General features: G+C 52.1%; 1 protein-coding gene across 1 annotated transcript in view; it reads left to right on the top strand.

Moving 5' to 3' along the window:
- The first annotated feature begins 1232 nt into the window (after positions 1 to 1232).
- CDX1 (caudal type homeobox 1) overlaps positions 1233 to 20563 on the top strand; it is a 31476-nt gene continuing 12145 nt past the window's right edge. Inside the window, exons 1-2 of the mRNA XM_029050258.1 lie at positions 1233 to 1656; positions 5793 to 5810. Of these exons, the coding sequence (XP_028906091.1) occupies positions 1233 to 1656; positions 5793 to 5810 (442 nt within the window). The remainder of the gene's footprint in view (positions 1657 to 5792; positions 5811 to 20563) is intronic.

Below are 20563 nucleotides of genomic sequence, written 5' to 3'. Positions count from 1 at the left end.
GTGGGGGCTCACTCCTGGCCCCCAGGGCCGCATGGGTCAGCCCACCGTGTGTGTCTTGACCACGGCTACCCCCACCTGGCTGGGCGGCGCCGGGGCGAGGGGGAAGGTGGGGAGGGAGCTGCGGAAGCACAGTCAGCTTCCCGCTGGGTGCCCGGGCGAGGGAGGGCAGGGGGCTGTCGCCAGGATAAAGGCACCGACGGGTCCTCCAAGTCCGTCAGGGCCCGGGTCAGGGGTCGGCTAGCCAGGGCGCTTCTTCCACTCCCCACCTGGGTCGTCCCGGGCCTGGGAGTTTTCGAACCTAACCAGATTTCATCGCTGTATCCGTCCCGCCTCTCCCCCTCCCCCCAAGTTGCACCCCCGGATCACGTCCCCCCACCCCAATTTACTGCACAGACTGTCCCCTCTCCGGGGGTTGGGGGCGGTGGAGAGGGCAGATGCGCAAAGGAGGCGTGGAGGGAAGGAAGGTGTAATAATAACAACAATGATGGTATTTGTTAAGCGCTCGCTCCGTTCCAAGCACTGCTCTAAGCTCTAACAAGGTCATCAGGTTGTCCCTCTTGGGGCTCACGGTCTTCACCCCCATTTTACAGATGATGGAACTGAGGCACAGAGAAGTGACTTGCCCAAAGTCACACCGCTGACAAGTGGCCAAGGGGGGATTAGAGCCCACGACCTCTGACTCCCACGCCCGGGCTCTTGCCAGTAAGCCACGCTGCCTCTACCATGGCCCGATCTGGTCCCCTCCGGGAGTAGAGTGGAGGGCTAGGGGAGGGGTGGGGGGCCTGGGGACCCCTCCACTTTTATCCCTCTCGAGGGGAAGGGGGTGGTGTCCGTTCTCCCTTTCCATGCCCCCGAGCCAGGGAGCCGGGATGGCTTCCACCCTCACCCTAGGCCCCAGCCAGACCCCAGCGCAGGGTTCCTTAGCCGTCCAGTAACTTTGTTCCTGTTTGAACACCCCCTCTGCCCCCCCCCCCCCCCCGGGGGCCTTCCACTTTGATTCCTGTACTTGAGTCTTTCTCCCGCTTTGAAATGCAAACCCGCCTTTCAATGCAAAAAAAAAAAAAGGCGCAATAAAAGGCCGGGGTGGGGCCACCCCGGCCGGAGGCCGGGAGGTTCAGGTGAACAGTTGGTCCGGGAAGGCGCCGGGACCGGTCGCCAAGCACAGCTCGGGGCGAGGACTCGGCGGCGGGGACTCCTGGGGCCCAGCATGCGCCCGGGGCTCCCCAGGAAAGATGTACGTGGGCTATCTTCTGGATAAGGACTCCAACATGTACCCCAACTCCGTCAGGCACCCCAGTCTCAACCTCAGCCCCCAGAACTATGTGCCCGCGCCCCCCCAGTACCCGGACTTCACCGGCTACCACCACGTCTCGGGGCTCAACGGCGACCCTCACCACGGCCAGCCCGGGCCCGCCTGGGCCACCCCCTACGCGCCCGCCAAGGAGGAATGGCAGGGCTACGGACCGGGCCCCGCCGCCCCCGCGGCCAGCCCGGCCCAGCTGGGCTTCAGCCCCCCGGACTTTAACCCCATGCAGCCGCCCCCCGGGCCCGGGCCCGGCCTCCTCCCGCCGCCCATCAGCGCCCCGGTGGCACCAATCTCGCCCGGCGCGCAAAGGCGCACGCCCTACGAGTGGATGCGACGCACTGTGCCCGCGGGCAACAACAGCGGTAAGACGCCCTCCACGCCCCCTCCCCACCTTTCCCGGGAGAGGACCCCCCCCCCCGTCTCCCACCCCTCTCCTCTCCTCGGACCGCCCCCGCCAACCGGTCCCCTGCCGGGGCCCTCCCCGTCTCCTCTTCCCGGCACGGTCCTCGACGAGGTGGAGCCGCCCCGTGCCTGGCACCGCTCGACGACCGGCCTCTCCACGTGGAGCCGGGGAATAATAATCTTACGAGTAGAATGATAATCATAATGGACCCTCCCAAGAGCGTAGAAATAATCACAATAACCATAGTGGGACTTGTTAAGCGCTCGCTATGCGCGGAGCACTGTTCTAAGCGCTGGGGTAGATAAGGGGTAGTCAGGTTGTCCCACGTGGGGGCTCACAATCTTAATCCCCATTTTACAGACGAGGCAACTGAGGCCCAGAGAAGGGAAGTGACTTGCCCCCACCCCAATCCCCTCTCCATCTCCGGCCCTGGACAACGAGCGGGCTCCCGAGCCCTGGCCCGGCACCTCTCCCCGATCGACCGCTTAGTACAGTGCTCTGCACATAGTAAGCGTTCGATACATACTATTGAATGATCGATCGATCAGTCGATCAGTTAATCAGTTGCATTTACTGAGCGCTTACTGGGCGCAGACCGCCGCGGCTTAGTGGCAAGGGCACGGCCTTGGGAGTCGGAGGACGTGGGTTCTAATCCCGACTCCGCCACGCGTCTGGTGTGTGACCTTGGGCGAGCCACTTCGCGGCTCTGCCCCTCAGTGATCTCATCGGTAAAATGGGGATTAAGACCGGCAGCCCCACTTGGGACAACCTGACTACCCCAGCGCTCGGAACAGTGCTCGGCACATAGTAAGCGCTTAACAAATACCGTTATTGTTATTGTGATCATTACGAAGCGCCTGGGAGGGTACAGTGAAACAGTTGGTAGACACGTTCCCGGCCCCAACGAGCTTACGAGGACCTTGTGTTTATTTACTTTTGTTATTGTCCGTCTCCCACTCTAAACTCGTTGTGGGGGTGTGCTGTCCTCTCCCAAGCGCTTAGTCCAGCGCCCTGCACGCAATAAGCGCTTAATAAATACGATGGAGTGATTGATCGCACAGTCGGATCAGGCTGTACAGTCCGAGCAGGCTCCTTCCCCTGGCTTCAGCACCTCGGCTCCCGACGGCCGGGCAGGAGGTCTTCGGGGCCTCTGGCTCGGACCAGAACGGTCAGTACAGTGCTCCTCACCCAGTAAGGGCGCAGTAAATACGATCGAATAACGACCTTCCGGCTGATTTGCGAAGTTTGGGGTTCCCCCGCCAGCCCCGGCCCTGTCCCCACCCCTCATGGGGTGCCCCCGCAGCCGCTCCCACTGTGTCAGGCTAGAGGCCTTCTTCTGCCCACCGGGATCCATCGCCCGCATCCTCGGACGTACCCTCCTCAGAAATGCCACCCGCACCCCCGGGGGCAGTCGAGGCTCAGGTGCGTGGCTCGCTGCCCGCAGACCAGCCCCTTCACCGGACCCTGTCGTTGAATGCGGAAGGAGACCAGAGCCCTTGGGCCCTGGTGGGCACCTCGGTGCCAGGGAGAGGTCAGCCCCCCCCGCCCTCCCCGCCCCCAGGCAGTAGGATGGGCTGCCGACCAGTCCCTGAACTCTTGACCTGGCCCCACAGGGCACGGGAGAGGAGGAAGGGGGAGGTGGGAAGCGCCGCTTGTTTCTCGGTGGGAAAAAGTGGAAGCTTCTCCCCACGGAAATCTAAATGAACACGCCTGGGGCAGCCTCTGATCAACCCTTCAAAGGCAGCAAGGGGGCGGGGACTACAAAGCAAAGGCCTTTAATGAGGGTCCGCAAGTGCCAGTTTACAAGCACTGCCCCTTTGTCATGTAAACATGGCGGGCCGGGATCTGGAGTGACTCCTGTTTGCAGGAAGGTGAGGGGGTACCCGATGGCCCCCATTGTCCCGGCCTTTGTGCCGCCCGGCTTTGAGGGCGGGGAAACATGCGGCCTGCCCCGGCTTTGATGTCCCCGGACCGATTCTCCCCGACTTGTAGTCGAGGCCCGGCCTGTCTGCCCCCTCGCTCTCGGGGTCTCTGTCTCTGGTCTCCTTAGGGGACCCAGAATTTCCTCAAGCAGGCGCCGGGTAGGGCCTGGGCCGGGGCCGGGCTGCTGGCCAGCTCTGCCCTGGCGCAGGTGCACCAGGCCCGGACCCTTCTGCTGGTCAACCCGCTCCACCCGGTCCTCTGGCAGAGCACCCCGAGGTTTCCGCCAGCCCCCTCCTCTGCTGCGCCGTCGGGCTCGCTCGAGCCCCCGACGTCCACCCCCAGCCCCGGGGAGATTGGAGGTGGGCAGAGTTGCTCCCCGAGTTAAAAAAACCCTCCGAGTCGGGGGGCATTACGAGCTGGCGCAGGCCACCTGGCCCGACCGCCCTGCAGTGCCCAGGAGTTGTCCTGGGCCCGACCTTGCCTTCCACCTCTTCTCCCCTCTTCCTCCACCACCACCAGGTGCAGGTAGCAGGTTGACCCTGATCCTCCTCCTGTCCTTCCTCCCTCTCCTCCTCCTTCTCCTCCTCCTCTGCTCTTTCAGGGCCATCTGTATCTATTTCCCGGTAATTTCTTTTCTCTTTTCTTCCCCTTTGGACCACCCTACGGTGCCTCCTCTCTGCACGTCGGCGTGCTCTGTTTATTTTGTTTGCAATATGGAAAGGACCCGAGCCCCCCAGGTAGTGGGCCCAGAGTGGCCCGTTTAACAGCAGCCCACATTCATGCATGCAGCTTTCAATGGGGCCCATGTTAAGTGGGCTGACCTGTTCTATTAGAATAACAATCCTGCAGGTCTCTCTCCCTCCTTGTTTCCCAGGAGTTCTGAGTGTTTTTCACACACCATCTCCTTCATCCTTAGCTCTCTCCTGGCTTCCCCTACCCCCCCGCCCCCAAGAGGGACGAATGGGCAGAGATCCCGACCCCCTTTCTCAGGGAGGGGAAACTGAGGAACCACGTCTGACTATTCTGGGCTTGGGGGACGAGGGGATAGCGGTTAAGGCGCTCGCTCACTTCTGCATCCAGAAGTCCAGGCACTGAACATTACAAATGTCGGAAGACTCCATGTCTCAGCGCTGCTGCACTCGATCCCGTGGCAAGAGAAGGTTGCCACATTTTAGGAACCTGAGAACTCTCCCTTCCCTTCCCCGCAGTAATAATAATAATAGTAGTTGCAGCATTTGTTAAGCGCTTCCTGTGGGCCGAGTATTGTGGTAGATACAAGATAAACACAGTCCCTGTCCCATATGGGGCCACCCAGTCTAAGGTGAGTGGGGGGAACAGGTATCTGAACCCCATTTTATGGATGAAGAAACTGAGGACCGGGGAAGTGAGTTTGACTTGCCTAAACTCACACAACAGACCAGTGGCAGAGCTAGGATTAGAACCCAGGTCCTCTGACTCCCAGGCCCAGGCTCTTTCCCCTGAGCCCCACAGCTTTTCATGGTATGTACCGCTAATCTAATGGTTGGTGTCGCGCTGTTGTTTCTGACTGCTCTTTTCCCGAGGTGACGCCCTTCCCCTTCTACCCCCCCCACCATCCTACTCTAGACTGGGGGGGGGGGGTTCTGAGGGCCCAGGGATGGGACTACATCAATATCCTGGAACTCCTTCCCAGGTCTCAGCAGCAGCATCCTCCTTCCAACAGGTGTCAACACAACTACCGGTAGAAGTTCCGGCTGCTCAGGTCCCCTCTGAGTGCCACGGAGGTGTGGGGTGTGTGTGACTGGGGACTGTTGGTGGATGGGTTCTGTATGCACCTGCATGCCCTCTGCCTCGAGTTCTCTGCCCTCTCTGGTTCTCTCACTGGAAGCCTAAGGGAAGTCAGAATGAAAACTAGCCAGGCTCAAGGAAGTGTGTCACGTGTGTCTCAGACTCACCCGTTGACCTGCTGGGCGTTGACTGGATGGACCGCCCCGTGGCTAGAGCAGGTCAATCAATCTGGATTGTGATCTGGGTTCACCACTCGGGAGGTCACTTCTCTCTATCCCTCTGTTTCTCTACCTGCAAAGTGGGGTGATGATTTCCACTTCCTGAAGCGATTGGGAGAGGTGGTGGAAGAGGCTGTTTTGCAGCGAAAAAGATGCCAGAAAGATGTTTTTTTAGCGGGGGGCGGGGGGCGAGGTGTAGTGGGATCAATCCATCCATCTATCGCATTTATTGAACACTTACTGTTTGCAGAGCAGTGTACTAAGCGCTTGAGAGAGTACCATCTAACAGAGTTGATCGGCACGTTCCCTCCATACAACAAGCTTGCAGTTTAGAAGGGGGGATGTACATTAACGTAAACAAAGAAATTACAGGTCTGTACATAAGTGCTGTGGGAATTGTCTCAACTGATTTGTCTGTGCATTAAGTTTCTTTTACTTAGCCTTATTCAACAGAGCAAGAGCAGAGAGAGGAGAACGCACAGAACCTGTACTTGTAGTCATCCCTATTGACCGAACACCTGTTAAGGGCAGAGCACTGTTCTAGGTGTTTGGGAGCCTACAGTGAGACCGTGAAGGGGACGCCCAGACAATGAGGACTCTGTATAAGAGGATTGGGCTTCTTTTATCTGAACGCTGCCTGCCCCACAGGGATGGAAGCGGACTGATGCTTGCTATTCTGATCTGATTATCTTGCCCTACCCCAGTACTTAGCTCAGTGTTTGGGCACTAAATTAGCACCGTGAAGGCTGCCTTGTGGTCTCAGTTGAGTCTGCCTGATGCCACTTCTGCGTCTGGCAGGCATGGGGGAGGGGCTGATGAGGAGAGATTCCGGGTCTTTGCGGAGGCTTATCACCAGGGTGGAGGGCACAAGGATTCCAGCTTCCCTTCCTGCTCCAGCTTTGTCCTCCAGGAGAAAGGAGACCCGGAAGAGTGTACTGGTTTGGGAATGGGTAGGAAGAGAGAGTCCCCAAGCCTCCCTAGGTGGTGGCCGGCTGGGCCCCTAAGGGGCATGAGGGCGAATCAGGTTGCTACTTGGGGAGCGTGAGAGGGAGTGTCCCCAACGTGCTGGGCAGGAAGCGGGGCAGGATCAGGTAGCTGAGGTCTGGGGCAGTCTTGGGCCATCCTGAGTAGGGCCGATGCCACAATGTAGGGCATGGCAGCCCCTGGAGAGTTTGGGAGCTGCTGAGACTCCAGCAGAGGGAAAGAAGGTGAGCAAAGAATCTCAAGCTCCCCACCCCTCACTCTACTTCATTTATTCATTCAATCCTATTTATCGAGCGCTTAACTGGGTGCAAAACTTCCCGTCCATGCAGAGGATGGGGCTGGGAGAGTGCGAGATAAGATGAGGGAGGGCGCCGGGGGGAAGGGACCTGCTGGTTCCCAAGAGTCTCCCTGGAAGTGACCCAACTGGTAGCTCCCGAGTCAGGGTTCTCTGTCAAAGTAGTGGACACTGTTAACCCAATCCCCGAAGATCAGGGTGGCCAGATCTCCCGTGGAGAAGTTGGGCCCCTGGAGAGAATCTCCCACTCCTACCTTCCCAGTCATCATTATCTCAATGGCATGTCTTGAGAACCTGTTGAATGCAAAGACCTGAAGGAGGTGCTCAACAACAAACACAGAACCAAAGAGACCTCATCCCTGCCCTCCGAGAGCTTGCCATTTAATGGAGACAAACGGACATAAATTGCTAAACACGCAATAGGTAAAAGAGAGAGACCATAGGTACAATTGATAAAACAGCAATTAATAAGATAAATAAGTGAACAGTTATTCCTCTGAATGCTAATTGGGGGTTAGTCAGGGAACACCTCTTGGAGGAAGTGGCTTTTTAGGAGAATTTTGCAAGAAGGGGGGGACGTCTAGACTGTGAGCTCTTTGTGGGCAGAGAATGTGTCTACCAACTCTGTCATATTGGTGTGCTCTCCCAAGTGCTTCGTCCAGTGCTCTGCACACAGTAAGTGCTCAATAAATATGATTGATCGATCGATTGATTGGATGTGGTTTGATGGAATGGGGGGGTTGCAGGCAGAGGAGAAGGCATGAGTACTAAGATGGAGGCCGGTAGACTTTTAACTCGAGAGGAGCGAACGAGTCCATACGGGGGTGAAAAATGGGGAAGCATTAGAGGGTTATAGGTGGACGGAGGACTGTAATGGGCTCTCTATTAGAATGCTACCAATTCACATCTTCTGCCTCTGCGGATTGGAGCGCTGGCCCACGAGTGGCTTCTGGCCCATTATCTGGCTTCTAGCCCATTATCGTCTTCTGCACTGCCATAATTCAGAGCTAATGGATCAGGGGACCTGCTCCCGAGGCTCTGAGGCTAAGCACCCAGGATGCCAGAGGAATCTGGGATTGCTTACCCGCAGGCAGAGCCTACTGACCCTGCAAACAATGAACAGGAAGACCCTCAGGACATCAAGTACTTTCCTCTAGGCTCACAGAGAAATATCTTCATTCATTCAATCGTATTTACCGAGAACTTAGTGTGTGCAGAGCACTGCACTAAGCGCTTGGAAAGTACAATACAGCGATAAATATATTGATGTCGTTTGCGCCATTTTGCGGACGTCCTCCCCGAGGCCACCTCTGGAACTGAGACTGTTTCTCTGGGAGGAAGGGTGGAGGGGACTCCTCCAGCTCCGCCCATAGCCACCACCTGCCCTAGAGTCAGCTGAATTTCCCTCCCAAGTTCATGTGAACACAGAAGCTGTTTCTGAACCATAGAATTTGGGGGCAGGAGCAGAGTCGGGGGGCGGAGGTGGGGGCGGGGGGGACCTGGCACTTAAAATATAAACCCCGGACATAAAGGTGTCTGGTGCAGTAGTATCTGTCTAGGGGAGAAGGGGCAGACCAGCTGGAAACCAGACAGTCTAGCATAAAGCCGTGGAAATGGTCGCCCCGGAGGCCAGAGACGAAAGTATCCTGCTTTTAGCCTTCTCTGTGTCTCCCAGCTCCAAAACGGCAACCCAGGAAGACTAGTTCGTATGCACAGCCACAGAAGTTATGTATGTACAATCTTGCATTTGAACAAATTTGCTCCTTAAGCTAGACATTAATCAATCTTGAAAATTAATGTCCCTTTTCTGGTTTCATCTAGACCGTGAGCCCCAGCTGGAAGAGGGAATCTGTCTGACCTGATTATCTCGTACCAGCGTTTAGAACAGTGCTTGACACATAGTAACTGCCTAACAAATGCCATCATTAATCAATTAATTACAAAGCTTTGAAGTCTGTTGCTTCCCTTACCTGTAATTTATTTTAGTGTCTGTATCTCCCCTCAAGGGCAGAGATCCTGTCTACCAACTCTATTGTACCTTCCCAAGTGTTTAGTATGGTGGTCTACACCCAGGAAACACTCAAGAAATATTACTGATTGATTGACTGATTAAGAGACCTCTTTCTGCTCTCCTAGCCTGGGGAGAACAAGTTTGGACATTCAGTTGGTTCAAAATTTCCAAATCACGGATCCATTCTGAAATCAAAAAGTGGAGTTTTTTCACCTGAACAGTATGTGCTCTCTTCAGCCCTCTGCCCTCTTAAAATATGCAGCGTTTCCCCACTGCTTCTGTTCGTTTCCAAAGTGTGTGTGTTCTCAGACTCCGTCTTTATTAAAAAAAGAGGTGATGGGGGGTGGGGAGAGCCAGCCGAAAACACCAAGTGGAGGGTTGACACAGATAAGAATGCAGTGCTGAAATGAACTGTTCACCTTAAATCAATAAACAAGGCATTAATCTGCTCAGATTGATTAGCAAATTGACTTGTCCATGGCCAAAATAGGAAATTAATATAAGAACCTTTTTTCTATAAATATCGGTAGTTTCATTATGGAGGTTATAAATCATCATTCTCTAGGAGGTTGTAAATGATGTGTCTGCCTCTGTCTCTCCTTGGATAAACAGTTTCCCTGGTTGTTAATCTGGCCACTGCTGGGAAGGGGTTTAACCCAGGCGATATTAAGAATGATAGCAAGAGTTTCTGCCTAGGGAGGAGGGGGCTTGCTTGGAGGGGCCAAATCGTTGTATACGTGGTGCTGGTTTGTGCTATTTTTCTGCCTCTGAAATGTTGGGAAAGAGCAAAACTCTCCATATCTGTTTGTGGGGTCCAAACTCGGATGTGACCGAGGAGCCTGGGGGGGTTACGGCTGTTGGTTCTTTCCACAGGAAAGAACAGAGAATGCATCACACCTCTCAGTAGGAGTGAAACCAAAACAGGGAACGTTCCTGATGAAGCTCTTTTTCTCTCCTGCCAAGAGATTTGGGGAGTGATTTCTAAATGTCAAAATGAACAAGACCATTGGGTCTCTTGGGGTTATGAAGACATCTTCATTTATTTCATTTTCTCAAGTTCATTCACTGAGGCTTCTAGGATATAGAGTGTGTTGGGGGAAAAGTTTTATTGGGAAACAATCAGCAGCCAAGTATTTAAGGCACTTTGAATCCCCCTCCCTCCCTTTCTCTTCCTCTCTCTCTTTCTCTCTCTGGACACACAGCTAATCCACACTCACATGAAAGCAAGGTCAGCTCCACCTAATTCTTTCACCATAATCAGTCTGGTCAGATCCTGACTCAAGCAGTGTGGACTAGAGGATAGAGCACAGGCCCGGGAGTCAGAAGGACCTAGGTTCTAATCCCAACTCTGCTACTTGTCTGCTGTGTGACCTAGGGCAGACTCTAGCTATCCCACTGAATTAATAATGTTGGTATGTATGTGCAGAGCACTGTTCTAAGCGCTGGGGTAGATACAAGATAATCAGGTTGTCCCACGTGAGGCTCACAGTTAATCCCCATTTTACAGATGAGGGAACTGAGGCCCAGAGAAGTGAAGTGACTTGTCCACAGTCACACAGCTGACAAGGGGCAGAGGCGGGATTCAAACCCCTGACCTCTGACTCCCAAGCCCGGGCTTTTTCCACTGAGCCACGCTGCTCCTCTAAGAAGAGGAGATTCCCATATATCCGCTGGACTAAATCAAGTTGGAGCCAGGAGATGACTAGATAACACCTGAAGTCATCTAGTAGAATGTCCCTGTTGCTATCTCCCTCCCTTTTTAAAACCTAAAATGAAGAAGGGAAAAGGAGCTGGCCACTGGGATGGAGGAAAGTCTAGATATGGGTAGCTGAGAGATGATGGGACCCGTGTGGTTAAGGTATAGAATGAATAGACTGGAGGGAAGATTTATTTGGGAGGGTGAGGAGCCACCAGGATGGATGGGTGGTTGGGTGGATGGATGGAAGATTGATGGATGGATGGGTGGCTGAGTGATAGGTGGATGGTGGATAGGCCATGAACAGGGTTGGAAGGAGTTAATGGGTCAGAATGGGCTATTATGAGCAGGGGTGGAAGGGGTTGGGGAGATATGAAAGGGGTGGAACGAGCCGGTGGGGTGTGAACATGGTGGGAGGAACTGGTGGGGCATGAGAAAGGGTAGAAGGGTGGGACACAAACAGGAAGCAGAGAGATGTGACTCTGGGTCCCCTTTGAAGTCACGCCTTATCCTTAGAGTTCAAAATTCCTGAGGGAGATACTGTTACCTTCTTCCTCTGCAAACCCCAAATACTATGCATGGAGTGGACCTGCCCAATAAATGTCGTCAGAGAGCCAGGAACCCAGAAGGCTCTTCCTCTGGGTTCCTCACTCATTCACCCTGTCTCTCAGTCCTGCTAGATCCCCTGGTCCAGGTGTCCATCAAACCCCAAGCCAACCAGAGGGCCCTGGCACCTTCAGGATTAGCACAAGAGATCCTGATTCAGTCAGTCCAGGGGCAGGGAGCACCAGAGGGAGAACAAGCTGGGTTGGATGGGAAGCAATCCATCAATGCCAACATTAGCCTGCCTGGGAGATGGACCTCCAGACACCTGGCAGACAGAGCTGCCTCCAGTGGGGGTTGGAGCCTCCACAGCCCTTTGGAACAGTGCTGGACAGTTATCCCATCTCCAGGAGGCCCAGCGGGTCCAGTCACACAAGGCGGGACACCACCGCCCTCCATCCACCTTGTCCTACCTGAAGCCCCCTCCGTGGCTTTGTTCCAGGAGTACCTTGGGGCTTGAAGTGGCCACTCAGTTGGTGAGGGCATCCTCAGCCCTGGTATTTAGTTGCATATTCAACTGGACTTTCAATTATTTGTTCTAATTGCGCTCTTTGCAAATATTTGTCAGTCTATCTCTCCCACTAAAGTACAAGCTTCTTGTGGACAGGGAATGAGTCTCCTGCTTCTTTAGTGCTTTCCCAATTGGGTGTTCAATCAATCAGTGGTATTTATTGAGCACTTAATAGGTGCAGAACACTGTGTTAAGTGCTTGGAGGAGTACAATACACTGTGTTAAGTGCTTGGGGGAGTACAATACAACAAAATTAGCAGACAGTCCTCTGCCCCAAACAAGCTTACAGTCAAGAGAGATGCTGAAGCTTCTAAAACTTCTTATCCCAGGCTAAATCTTTCTGCGGCAACAAGGCAGGCGGCTGAGTCACTTTCCAATTCTGCTAGATTATAAACTCCTTGAGGGCAGGGATCATCTCTATTAGTTCTATTGTATTCTCCCAAGCGCTTAGTACAGTGCTCTGCACACACACAATAGGTACTTAATAAATACTGTTGATTGATAGGTTAATTGGGAAGACTGAAGTCAGTCTTCTCCCCAACCTCTTGATCATGGGCATCAGAGACTTAGGGCTCAAGAGTTACGATGATTGATTGAGGTCCTTGAGGTCCGTGGGAAGGAGGAAATATCCAGGCCAGGTTGCTTCCCATCCACCCTGGGATTCCTGGTCTCCAGCCAGGATGGGAAGGGCAGCTTGAAAATGGGACCCAGTTTGTTTCTACGCCACCAGGCAAGACTACACCTGGTCCAAGGAGATGGGTGAACAGTCACTGTGGCCTCAGGATGCCCTTATGGGTAACTAGTGTAGTTTGCGTGTGGTGGCCCTGGGGAAAGAGCAATGGCCTGGAAGTCAGGAGACACAAGTCTGCCATTTGGCTGTCATGTGACTATGGGAAAATCACTTTACTTGTCTGGGCCTCAGTTTCCTCATCTGTAAAATAGAGATTAAATACCTGCCCTCCCTCTCCCTTAGATTGCGAGTCCCTTGCGGACCAGAGACTGTCCAATGTGATTGTAACTACCCCAGAATTTAATGTAGTGTTTGGCACATAATAAGGCTCTAAAAATACCATAATTATTCAGTACAAATCTCAACCTTGCTAAAATCTGCCCTTTCCTATCCATCCAAAATGCTATCATGCTGAAGTAAGTATTTATCCTATCCCGCCCTTGTACTTCATCTGCCTCCTCAGACCTCCCAGCCTCTTGTCTCTCCCCACTCCAGTCTATATTTCACTCCGCTGCGCAGGTTATTTTTCAACAAAAACGTTCGGTCCATGTCTCCCCACTCCCCAAGAATCTCCACTGGCTGTCTATCCACCTCCACATCACACAAAAACTTCTGTCGGCTTTAAAGCCCTCAATCAGCTCTCCCCATCCTACCTCACCTCAAGAATCTCCTAGTATAGTCCAGCCCACCCTCTCTGCTCTTCCAGTTCCAGTTTATTCACAATGCCCCAATCTTGTCTTTCTCACTGTTGACCCCGTTCCCACATCCTCCCCCTAGTCTGGAACTCCCTCTTCCTCTGTATACACCAGACCACCACTCTTCCCACCTTCAAAGCATTATTGAGGTCACATCTCCTCCAAGAGGTCTTCCCCGATTAGACACTCTTTTCCTGGCTAGCTCTCCCTTCTGCCTCACCTATGCACTTGGATCTGTGATCTTTGGGCATTTGATATTCACCCCACCCCCAAACCATAGCATTTCTGTATATACTCTTTTAATTCTATATTATAAATTATTTATTTATATTAATGTCTGTCTTTCCCTCTGTAAGCTCGTTATGGGCAGGGAACATGCCTGCTAATTCTGTTGGACTCTCCCAATCGCTTAGTACAGTCCTCTGCACACAGTAAATGCTTTATAAATATCACTGATTGATTGTTCTCGAGGAGGAGAAACCATCCATCAATCAATGGTATTTATTGAGGTCATACTGTGCAGAGCACTGTCCAAAGTGTTTGGGAGAGTACAGTACAACAGAGATGGCACGATCTATGCCCACGAGGAGCTTACAGTCTAAAGGGGGAGATAGACCTTGAAATAAATTACAGAAAGGGGAATTGGCAGAGTATAAGGAAATGAATAAAAATGTTATGGGGCTGAATACTTAAAGGGAAGAGATCCCTCTAACAAGTGCTTAAAGGGAACATATTTAAGTGCACAGCTGTTGCAGATGGGAGGGTGGAAGTGGGTAGGGTAGGATATCAAACCAGCTGAGTTTGGAGGGGAAAAGCTGATTAAAGTGGCTTAAAGCTGGTAGTAAGGAGCTTGTTTGATGTAGAGGTGGATGGGTAACCACCGGAGGTTCTTGAGGAATGGGGAGATTTGGACTGAATGCTTTTTAGAAAAATGATTCTGACAGCAGAATGAAGTATGGACTGGAGTGGGGAAAGATAGGAGTCGGGGAGGTCAGCAAGGAATCTGATGCAATAGTCTGGGAGGTAAACGATAAGTGCTTGAATCAGTGTGATGGCAGTTTCAGTAGAAAGGAAAACAATGTTGTGACAGTAGAACCGACAGACCGAATATCTGGGTTGAATGAGCCAGACGCGTCGAGGATAATGCCCAGGTTATTCAAGTGAAAGGTCAGGTCCATGTTCATAACCACCAGAAGCTCTCTGGAGCTACCCACCCACGGGATAAAGAATTGGAGAGAGAAGGAAAAAGGATGGGTGTGGGAGTGACTGAAGAGAAGAGGAGACTGGAGAAGAAGAGGTCCCGATCGGAGAAGGGAGGGCCCCTCCTCCTTTCCCTCCCCCTCCACGGGACCTGAGGCTGCAGAGATTCAGGCAGAAGAATTGGTTCTGGAGGGAGGGCTGGGGGGTAGTGAGGAAGCTGAGTTAAGAGTCCAGCTTATCACTGGAACAGCCCTAGGTCACCCCAAGGCAGAGGCAGAGGAGTGTGAGGCGAGAGTAGCACTGACTGGTGAGGGGCCAGAGTCAGCAGGAGGCAAGAAGAGGTGGTGTCTGAGCCAGTCCTTGGGCACTGAGGGATTGGGCCGTGCCCTACCATCTGGAGGTCAGGGGTGGGTGGACTGGGCCAGGTAAGTTCTGTGGGGGAGTCAGTCAGCTGCTCTCTACCAGTAGTTCATCATGAAAGGCTTTCCTCCTTCTAGACTATGAGCCTCTTTTTGGGTAGGGATTCTCTATTTGTTGCTGAATTGTATTTTCCAAGCACTTAGTACTGTGGTCTGCACACAGTAAGCAGTCAATAAATATGATTGAATAAAATGAATGAATGAATGAACGCCCCAACCCCCAGACAAGTCAGGGCCAGTGCCCCAGGGCTTTAGTTGGGACAACCTGTAGGATGCGTGGCTAAATCTGTGACTGAGTCTAACAGCACACTAACTCTCCCTCTAATCTCCCTCTCCCCCTCTGACTCCCTGACCTCTGACCCACTGCTCCTGCCTCCTCCCCCCAACCCCATCCCCCAGACCATCCCTCCCCATAAGCTTTCCCCAACCACAACTGTCTTCTCCTAAAAACTCACCTCCTCCAGAAGATTTGCCCTGCTTAAACCCCACCCTCCAATTCATGCTAATTCTGTTGTATTGTGCTCTCCCAAGCACTTAGTACAGTACTCTGCACATAGTAAGTGCTCGATAAATATGATTGATTGATTGATGTCACCCTCTCAGCAATCATAGATTCATTTTCTGTGGTCTGAGAAGTCGACTCAGTTGTGACTGTTGTCAACCTCTCTCCTGCCCCTCCGAATTAGTGTGTGTTCACCTGTTGATGCCCACCGAGCCCCTCATGAGATCATAGACTCCTACACATGAGGGGCCACACCTTTGATTTGTGTATACTCCAAACCTAATAATAATAATAATAATCGTGGTGTTTGTTAAGTGCTTACTATGTGCCAGTCACTGTTCTAAGTGCTGGGGTAGATATAAGATAATCAGGTTGGACCCAAAGGGGACTCACTGTCTTAATCCCCATGTTACTGATGAGGAAACTGAGGCACAGAGACGTTAAGTGACTTGCTGAAGGTGACACAGCCGGCCAACGGCGGAGCCGGAATTAGAACCCAGTGCTCTGCTCCCCAAGGGCTGACAGCCCAGCCTGCTGATGCTCGGACTGGGATGGGTCTGGGGCTTTGGCGGGTCCCTGGATTGGCCTGTTGACTCCCATGGTGGCAGGTTGCCAGGGTCCCTGTTTTCTCGCTGGGGCTGCAGAGGTAGCGTGGTTGCTTGCCCTATTTGTTGTCCTTTGCGTTGCCGTGGGCACCCGAGGAGAGGTGTCCGCAGAGCCTCCCGTTCTTATTTGCATGAGGAAGCTGATGTGTGTGCCCCCCCCCCCCCCCCCCCCCCCCGGGACTCTAGCTGAAGACCCTGTCCCAGGAGGCAAAGTCCAGTCCGGGAAGAGACACACAGAGTCCCGGGCTGAATGCAGCTGTTGGGGGGTGTGGACATGAGTGATGAACACACCTGCCTTTCCTGAGCTTCCTCAACAGCCCCCAACAGGGTCCTGGACAATAGACTCCCTCCTGATGTTCTCCACCCCCTTCCTATAGCACTTGTGAGCCACTTCCTGTGAGCTGCCCACTTCTCCTCTAAAAATAGGGCTAGGAGCCCAGATTCCCTGGGCTGTTTCAAATCTGGGGGTATACGAAGGGTTTGAATTGCAGTGGGAGAGATTTTTTTATGGTATTTATTAAGCGCTTTATTATGTGCCAGTCACTGTATTAAGCGCTGGGGTAGATACAAGCTAATCAGGTTGGACACAGTCCACGTTCCCCTTGGGGCACAGTCTTAATCCCCATTTTACCAATGAGAGAACTGAGGCACAGAGAAGTGAAGTGACTTGCCCGCGGTTACACGGCAGGTAAGTGGCAGAGCCGGGATTAGAACTCAGGTCCTTCTGACTCCCAGGCCCGTGCTCTATCCACTAGGCCAAGCTGCTTCTCGGGAGATCATGGCTAGTCAAAGGGATGTGAAACAGGAATCTATAAACCAAGAAGGAGTGGTAGTTTCAGGTGAGAGGAGGGCATACAATCTCTGCTTCTGGGGATGGTGAGGAATAGGGGCCTGAAGAGTAGGGTAGGGAGCCATCCTGTTTCCTGCGACGTGGCCAGTTGAGCCCAGAGGGAGTTTGGGAATTGGCTGGTGGAAACACGTTTTTTACTCTGGATTCCAGATGGGAGTGAGAGAAAGCAGCACTTTTAACATCCCTAAACTAAACCCCCTCCCTTTATTCTGTCACCCTCCGGTGAGTTCACCAATCTCCATAAGCCCCGCCCTGGTCACTCTGCCCAATGCCGCGGCACCCTGGGAATTTGTCCAGCCTGTGGGATGGGTGTTTGATGTTGGGATATGTGATATATATTCTGTGTTCGTACTCAAACATACACACATGAGCTTTGCATCGGAAGACCATAACACAGCCCGTGAGATCATGGCGTAGTGGATAGAGCACGGGCTTGGGAGTCAGAAGGTCATGGGTTCTACTCTTGGCTCTGCCACTTGTCTGCTGTGTCACCTTGGTCAAGTCACTTGACTTCTCTGTGCCTTGGTTACCTCATCTGTAAAATGGGGTTTAAGACTGAGCCCTATGTGGGACAACCTGATTACCTTGTATCTATCCCAGTGCTTAGAACATTGCTTGGCACATAGCACTTAACAAATACTATAGTTATTATTATCATTATTATAAACTTACAAGAAGGAATGCATTTATGACATACATTCCTCCCTGTGTGCATGGAAAAAATGTCTTTGGTTGCATTAGTGTGTTTGCCTCTTGCAGCAGCTATTTCTGTTTTGGAATCTACCTCTTGGTGTCTCGATCTTCTGAAAATTTCTGCTCATGGAAAGTGATTCCTCTCCTGACTGCTGCTCCTCAAGCTGATCTGTGTGCTTCAGTAATCTCCCAGCTGTGCACACCTCTTTCCCTCCCTTTGAGGCTGCTTCACTGTGTCTTTAAAATGTCTTTCCTCTCCCACCCTCCCACTTGTGAGTATATCTTCTATTTCAGTTCACCATAAAGTGGCTGTTAGTGAACTGTACTCTCACTCATTTTCCTCCCATCTAATAAAAATGATAATAAATGGCATTTGTTAAGCACTTACTATATGCCAAGCACTGTTCTAGGCGCTGCAGTAGATACAAGGTATTCAGATTGTCCCAACGTGGGGCTCACGGTCTTAATCCCCATTTTACAGACGAGGTAACTGAGGCACAGATAAGTCAAGCGACTTGCCCGAGGTCACAAGCAGAAAAGTGGCGGAGCCAGGATTAGAACCCACGGCTTATGATAATGATTGTAGTATTTGTTAAGTATTTACCCAGTGTCCCCAGTGCTGTTCTAAGCACTGGATGGATACAAGACAATCAGGTTGGATACTGTCCCTATCTCCTATGGAGCTCACAGTCTAAGTGGGAGTAGGCTGGGGAAGAACAGGTGTATTATCCCCATTTTTCAGCTGGGAAAACTGAGGAACAGAGCAGCTAAATGACTTGCACAAGGTCACACAGCAGGCAGTTGACAGTCAGGACAAGAGCCCAGGTCACCTAACTGCCAGACCAGGGCTCTTTCCACTAGGCCACACCGCTAGGCTCCGTTGCAACGTGTACTGACTCAGAGCTGGTGAACTGAGCCCTTCTATACCTCACTGTCTGTGATTCTGACCTGTGCGATGTTGACTTGGGCTAGTTGATGAGACTGATGAATTGAGAAGTGGGATGTGATTGATGGATCAGTGTGGTTTCCGTGGTAGGTTCACCTCTCATAGACACATTAAAAGTTGGATACCACCACACCATGTAAGGCCTTTAATTCGATGAGACACCTAATGCCCACTGTCTCCATACTCTTGCCCATCTCCCCAAAGCCATGCTGTCTTTTGATTCGGTTTTCTACTTCTTCGCGCCTCAGACGCTAATGGAGGGTGGGCTGCCTAGATAGCAGAATTAGATGGCAGCATTCGACTTAATGCTACTGCCAAAAATCTTTGTTTTGGAGAGGTTTACTCATAGTCGGGTTTATTATTGAGGTTTATTATCAGCTCATTGTGCTGTGCTGACTCAAGTGGTGCATTTCATAATCTTCTACGTGTTTGTGTGTGTGTACACAGATGTACATGCCTCCAGTCCTTTCATCAGCATATAGCAGTTCTCTGGTGATTGTCTAAAGGACTTAATGATGGTTGGAGGCTGCTGAGGTGAAAGAGTTTTCCTGTGGGTCACAAGTTGATTCTGTGTCCTTAAGGATGGTGTTTAAACTAAGTGGAACAGGTCTAGACCAGTGATGAGAGGGGAGTTTGGCAGCAGATTCTTCTCTGCCCTGCGTGGCCAAGCTGTGTGGAGTGGCTTTCCGGTCATGGTAAATTCTCAAGGCAACACAAATTTGCTTGGAGGTTGCCAGGACCCTGGCCAGCACATTTAGTGACTGGAGATCAGGTGTGGCTCTGTGCAGGCTTGGGAGACCATGTATTTTTGGATCAGGTGTGCAGTAAGAGTGTGCGTGAAAGTGTGGTGGGGGTATTTGAGGCAGTGTCCATGGGCTTGTGCCCTGGGCTCAGGGGGTGATTCCCTCTTACTCTTGCAGATTCACATTAAAGTGACTTCCTTATCGGAGCATGGCTAAGGTGAGCGATATTAGGGTTATACATTAACAGAGATAAGACTCTTCGCAGTCAGACTCAGAGACAGGCTCTGGCCGCTCAGGCCCCTCTGGCCCATCCCAAAGCCCAAATCTCTCCAGGGGCCCCAGAGCCCCTGTGGCTGCTGCCTGGAGCAGACCCCCAGATTTGGGCAGAACCGGTCAAGGCGATGAACCCCATCTCTGCCCCCCGAGTCAGGAACAATTTAGAGTTTATCACAGTGACCTAGGAATGGGCTGCTAGGGTGTTCAAGTGGATGAGGGTGCCAGAGGATGGAAGAGGGATGAACTGGATAGCAGAGTGGCAGGGGAACGCCTCGCCTGTCAACCAGAAAGAGCATGGAGGGGCACGTTGGGATGCCTTGACCAAGGTCTCAGGCTGGGAACCGGGACTCCTGGATTCTAGACCCAGTCCTGCTCTTACTGGGCAGGTCATTTAGCCTCACTGGGTTTCTGAAGGTCTTTTTTAAAAGCATAGTACAGGCCGTTGCATCCAGTAGGCCCTCAGTAAATACAGCTTCTACTATTATTTCTACTACTGACATTCACTACCCCCTTTCGTTGTGAAATAATCCCTAAAAAAGCCACCAGTTCCAACCAACGGACAGCCCTCTCCCTGCAGGGAAAGCACCTTTGATAGGAAGAGCTCCTATCAAACATGTTCTTTCTTTGTCTTCCTAGCTCAGATTGGGGTCAGCATTTTTGTTATTTTTATTATTATCATAATTAGTAGTAATGATAATATTTACTATTAATAATAGTGTTTGTTAAGCACTCACTATGTGCCAAACACTGTACTAAACCCTTGGGTAGATGCCAGATAATCAGGTTGGACACGGTCCCCGTCCCACATGGGGCTCACAGTCCCACAGTAGGAAAGAGAACAGTTATTGAATCGCCATTTCACAGATGAGGAAACTGAGGCACAGAAAAGTGAAGTGACTTGCCCAAGGTCACCCAGCAGGCAGGTCGCAGAGCTGCGACTTGTGCCCAGGTCCTTTGACTCCCAGATCCGTGCTATACTCACTAGATCACACTGCTTCACAGTTAGCCATAGCTGGGGAAACTGAGGCACTGAGCGGGAAAGGAAACTTGGCATCAGCTGAAGAGGCAAGATTAGCAGCTACTGTCCCTTTCTTGTTGATATGTGATGTTGGGGAGGGAAGGATTTGGGATGGGATGACAGGGGAGAAGTTGAGATCTATGTAAGTGTGTACGTGTGTGTGTTTTGC

Source organism: Ornithorhynchus anatinus, chromosome X1 (assembly GCF_004115215.2).
Source record: "Ornithorhynchus anatinus isolate Pmale09 chromosome X1, mOrnAna1.pri.v4, whole genome shotgun sequence".
NCBI classification, from domain to species: Eukaryota; Metazoa; Chordata; class Mammalia; order Monotremata; family Ornithorhynchidae; genus Ornithorhynchus; species Ornithorhynchus anatinus.
The sequence above is the reverse complement of the archived record's forward strand: the minus strand, read 5'-3'. Positions and strand labels throughout refer to the sequence as shown.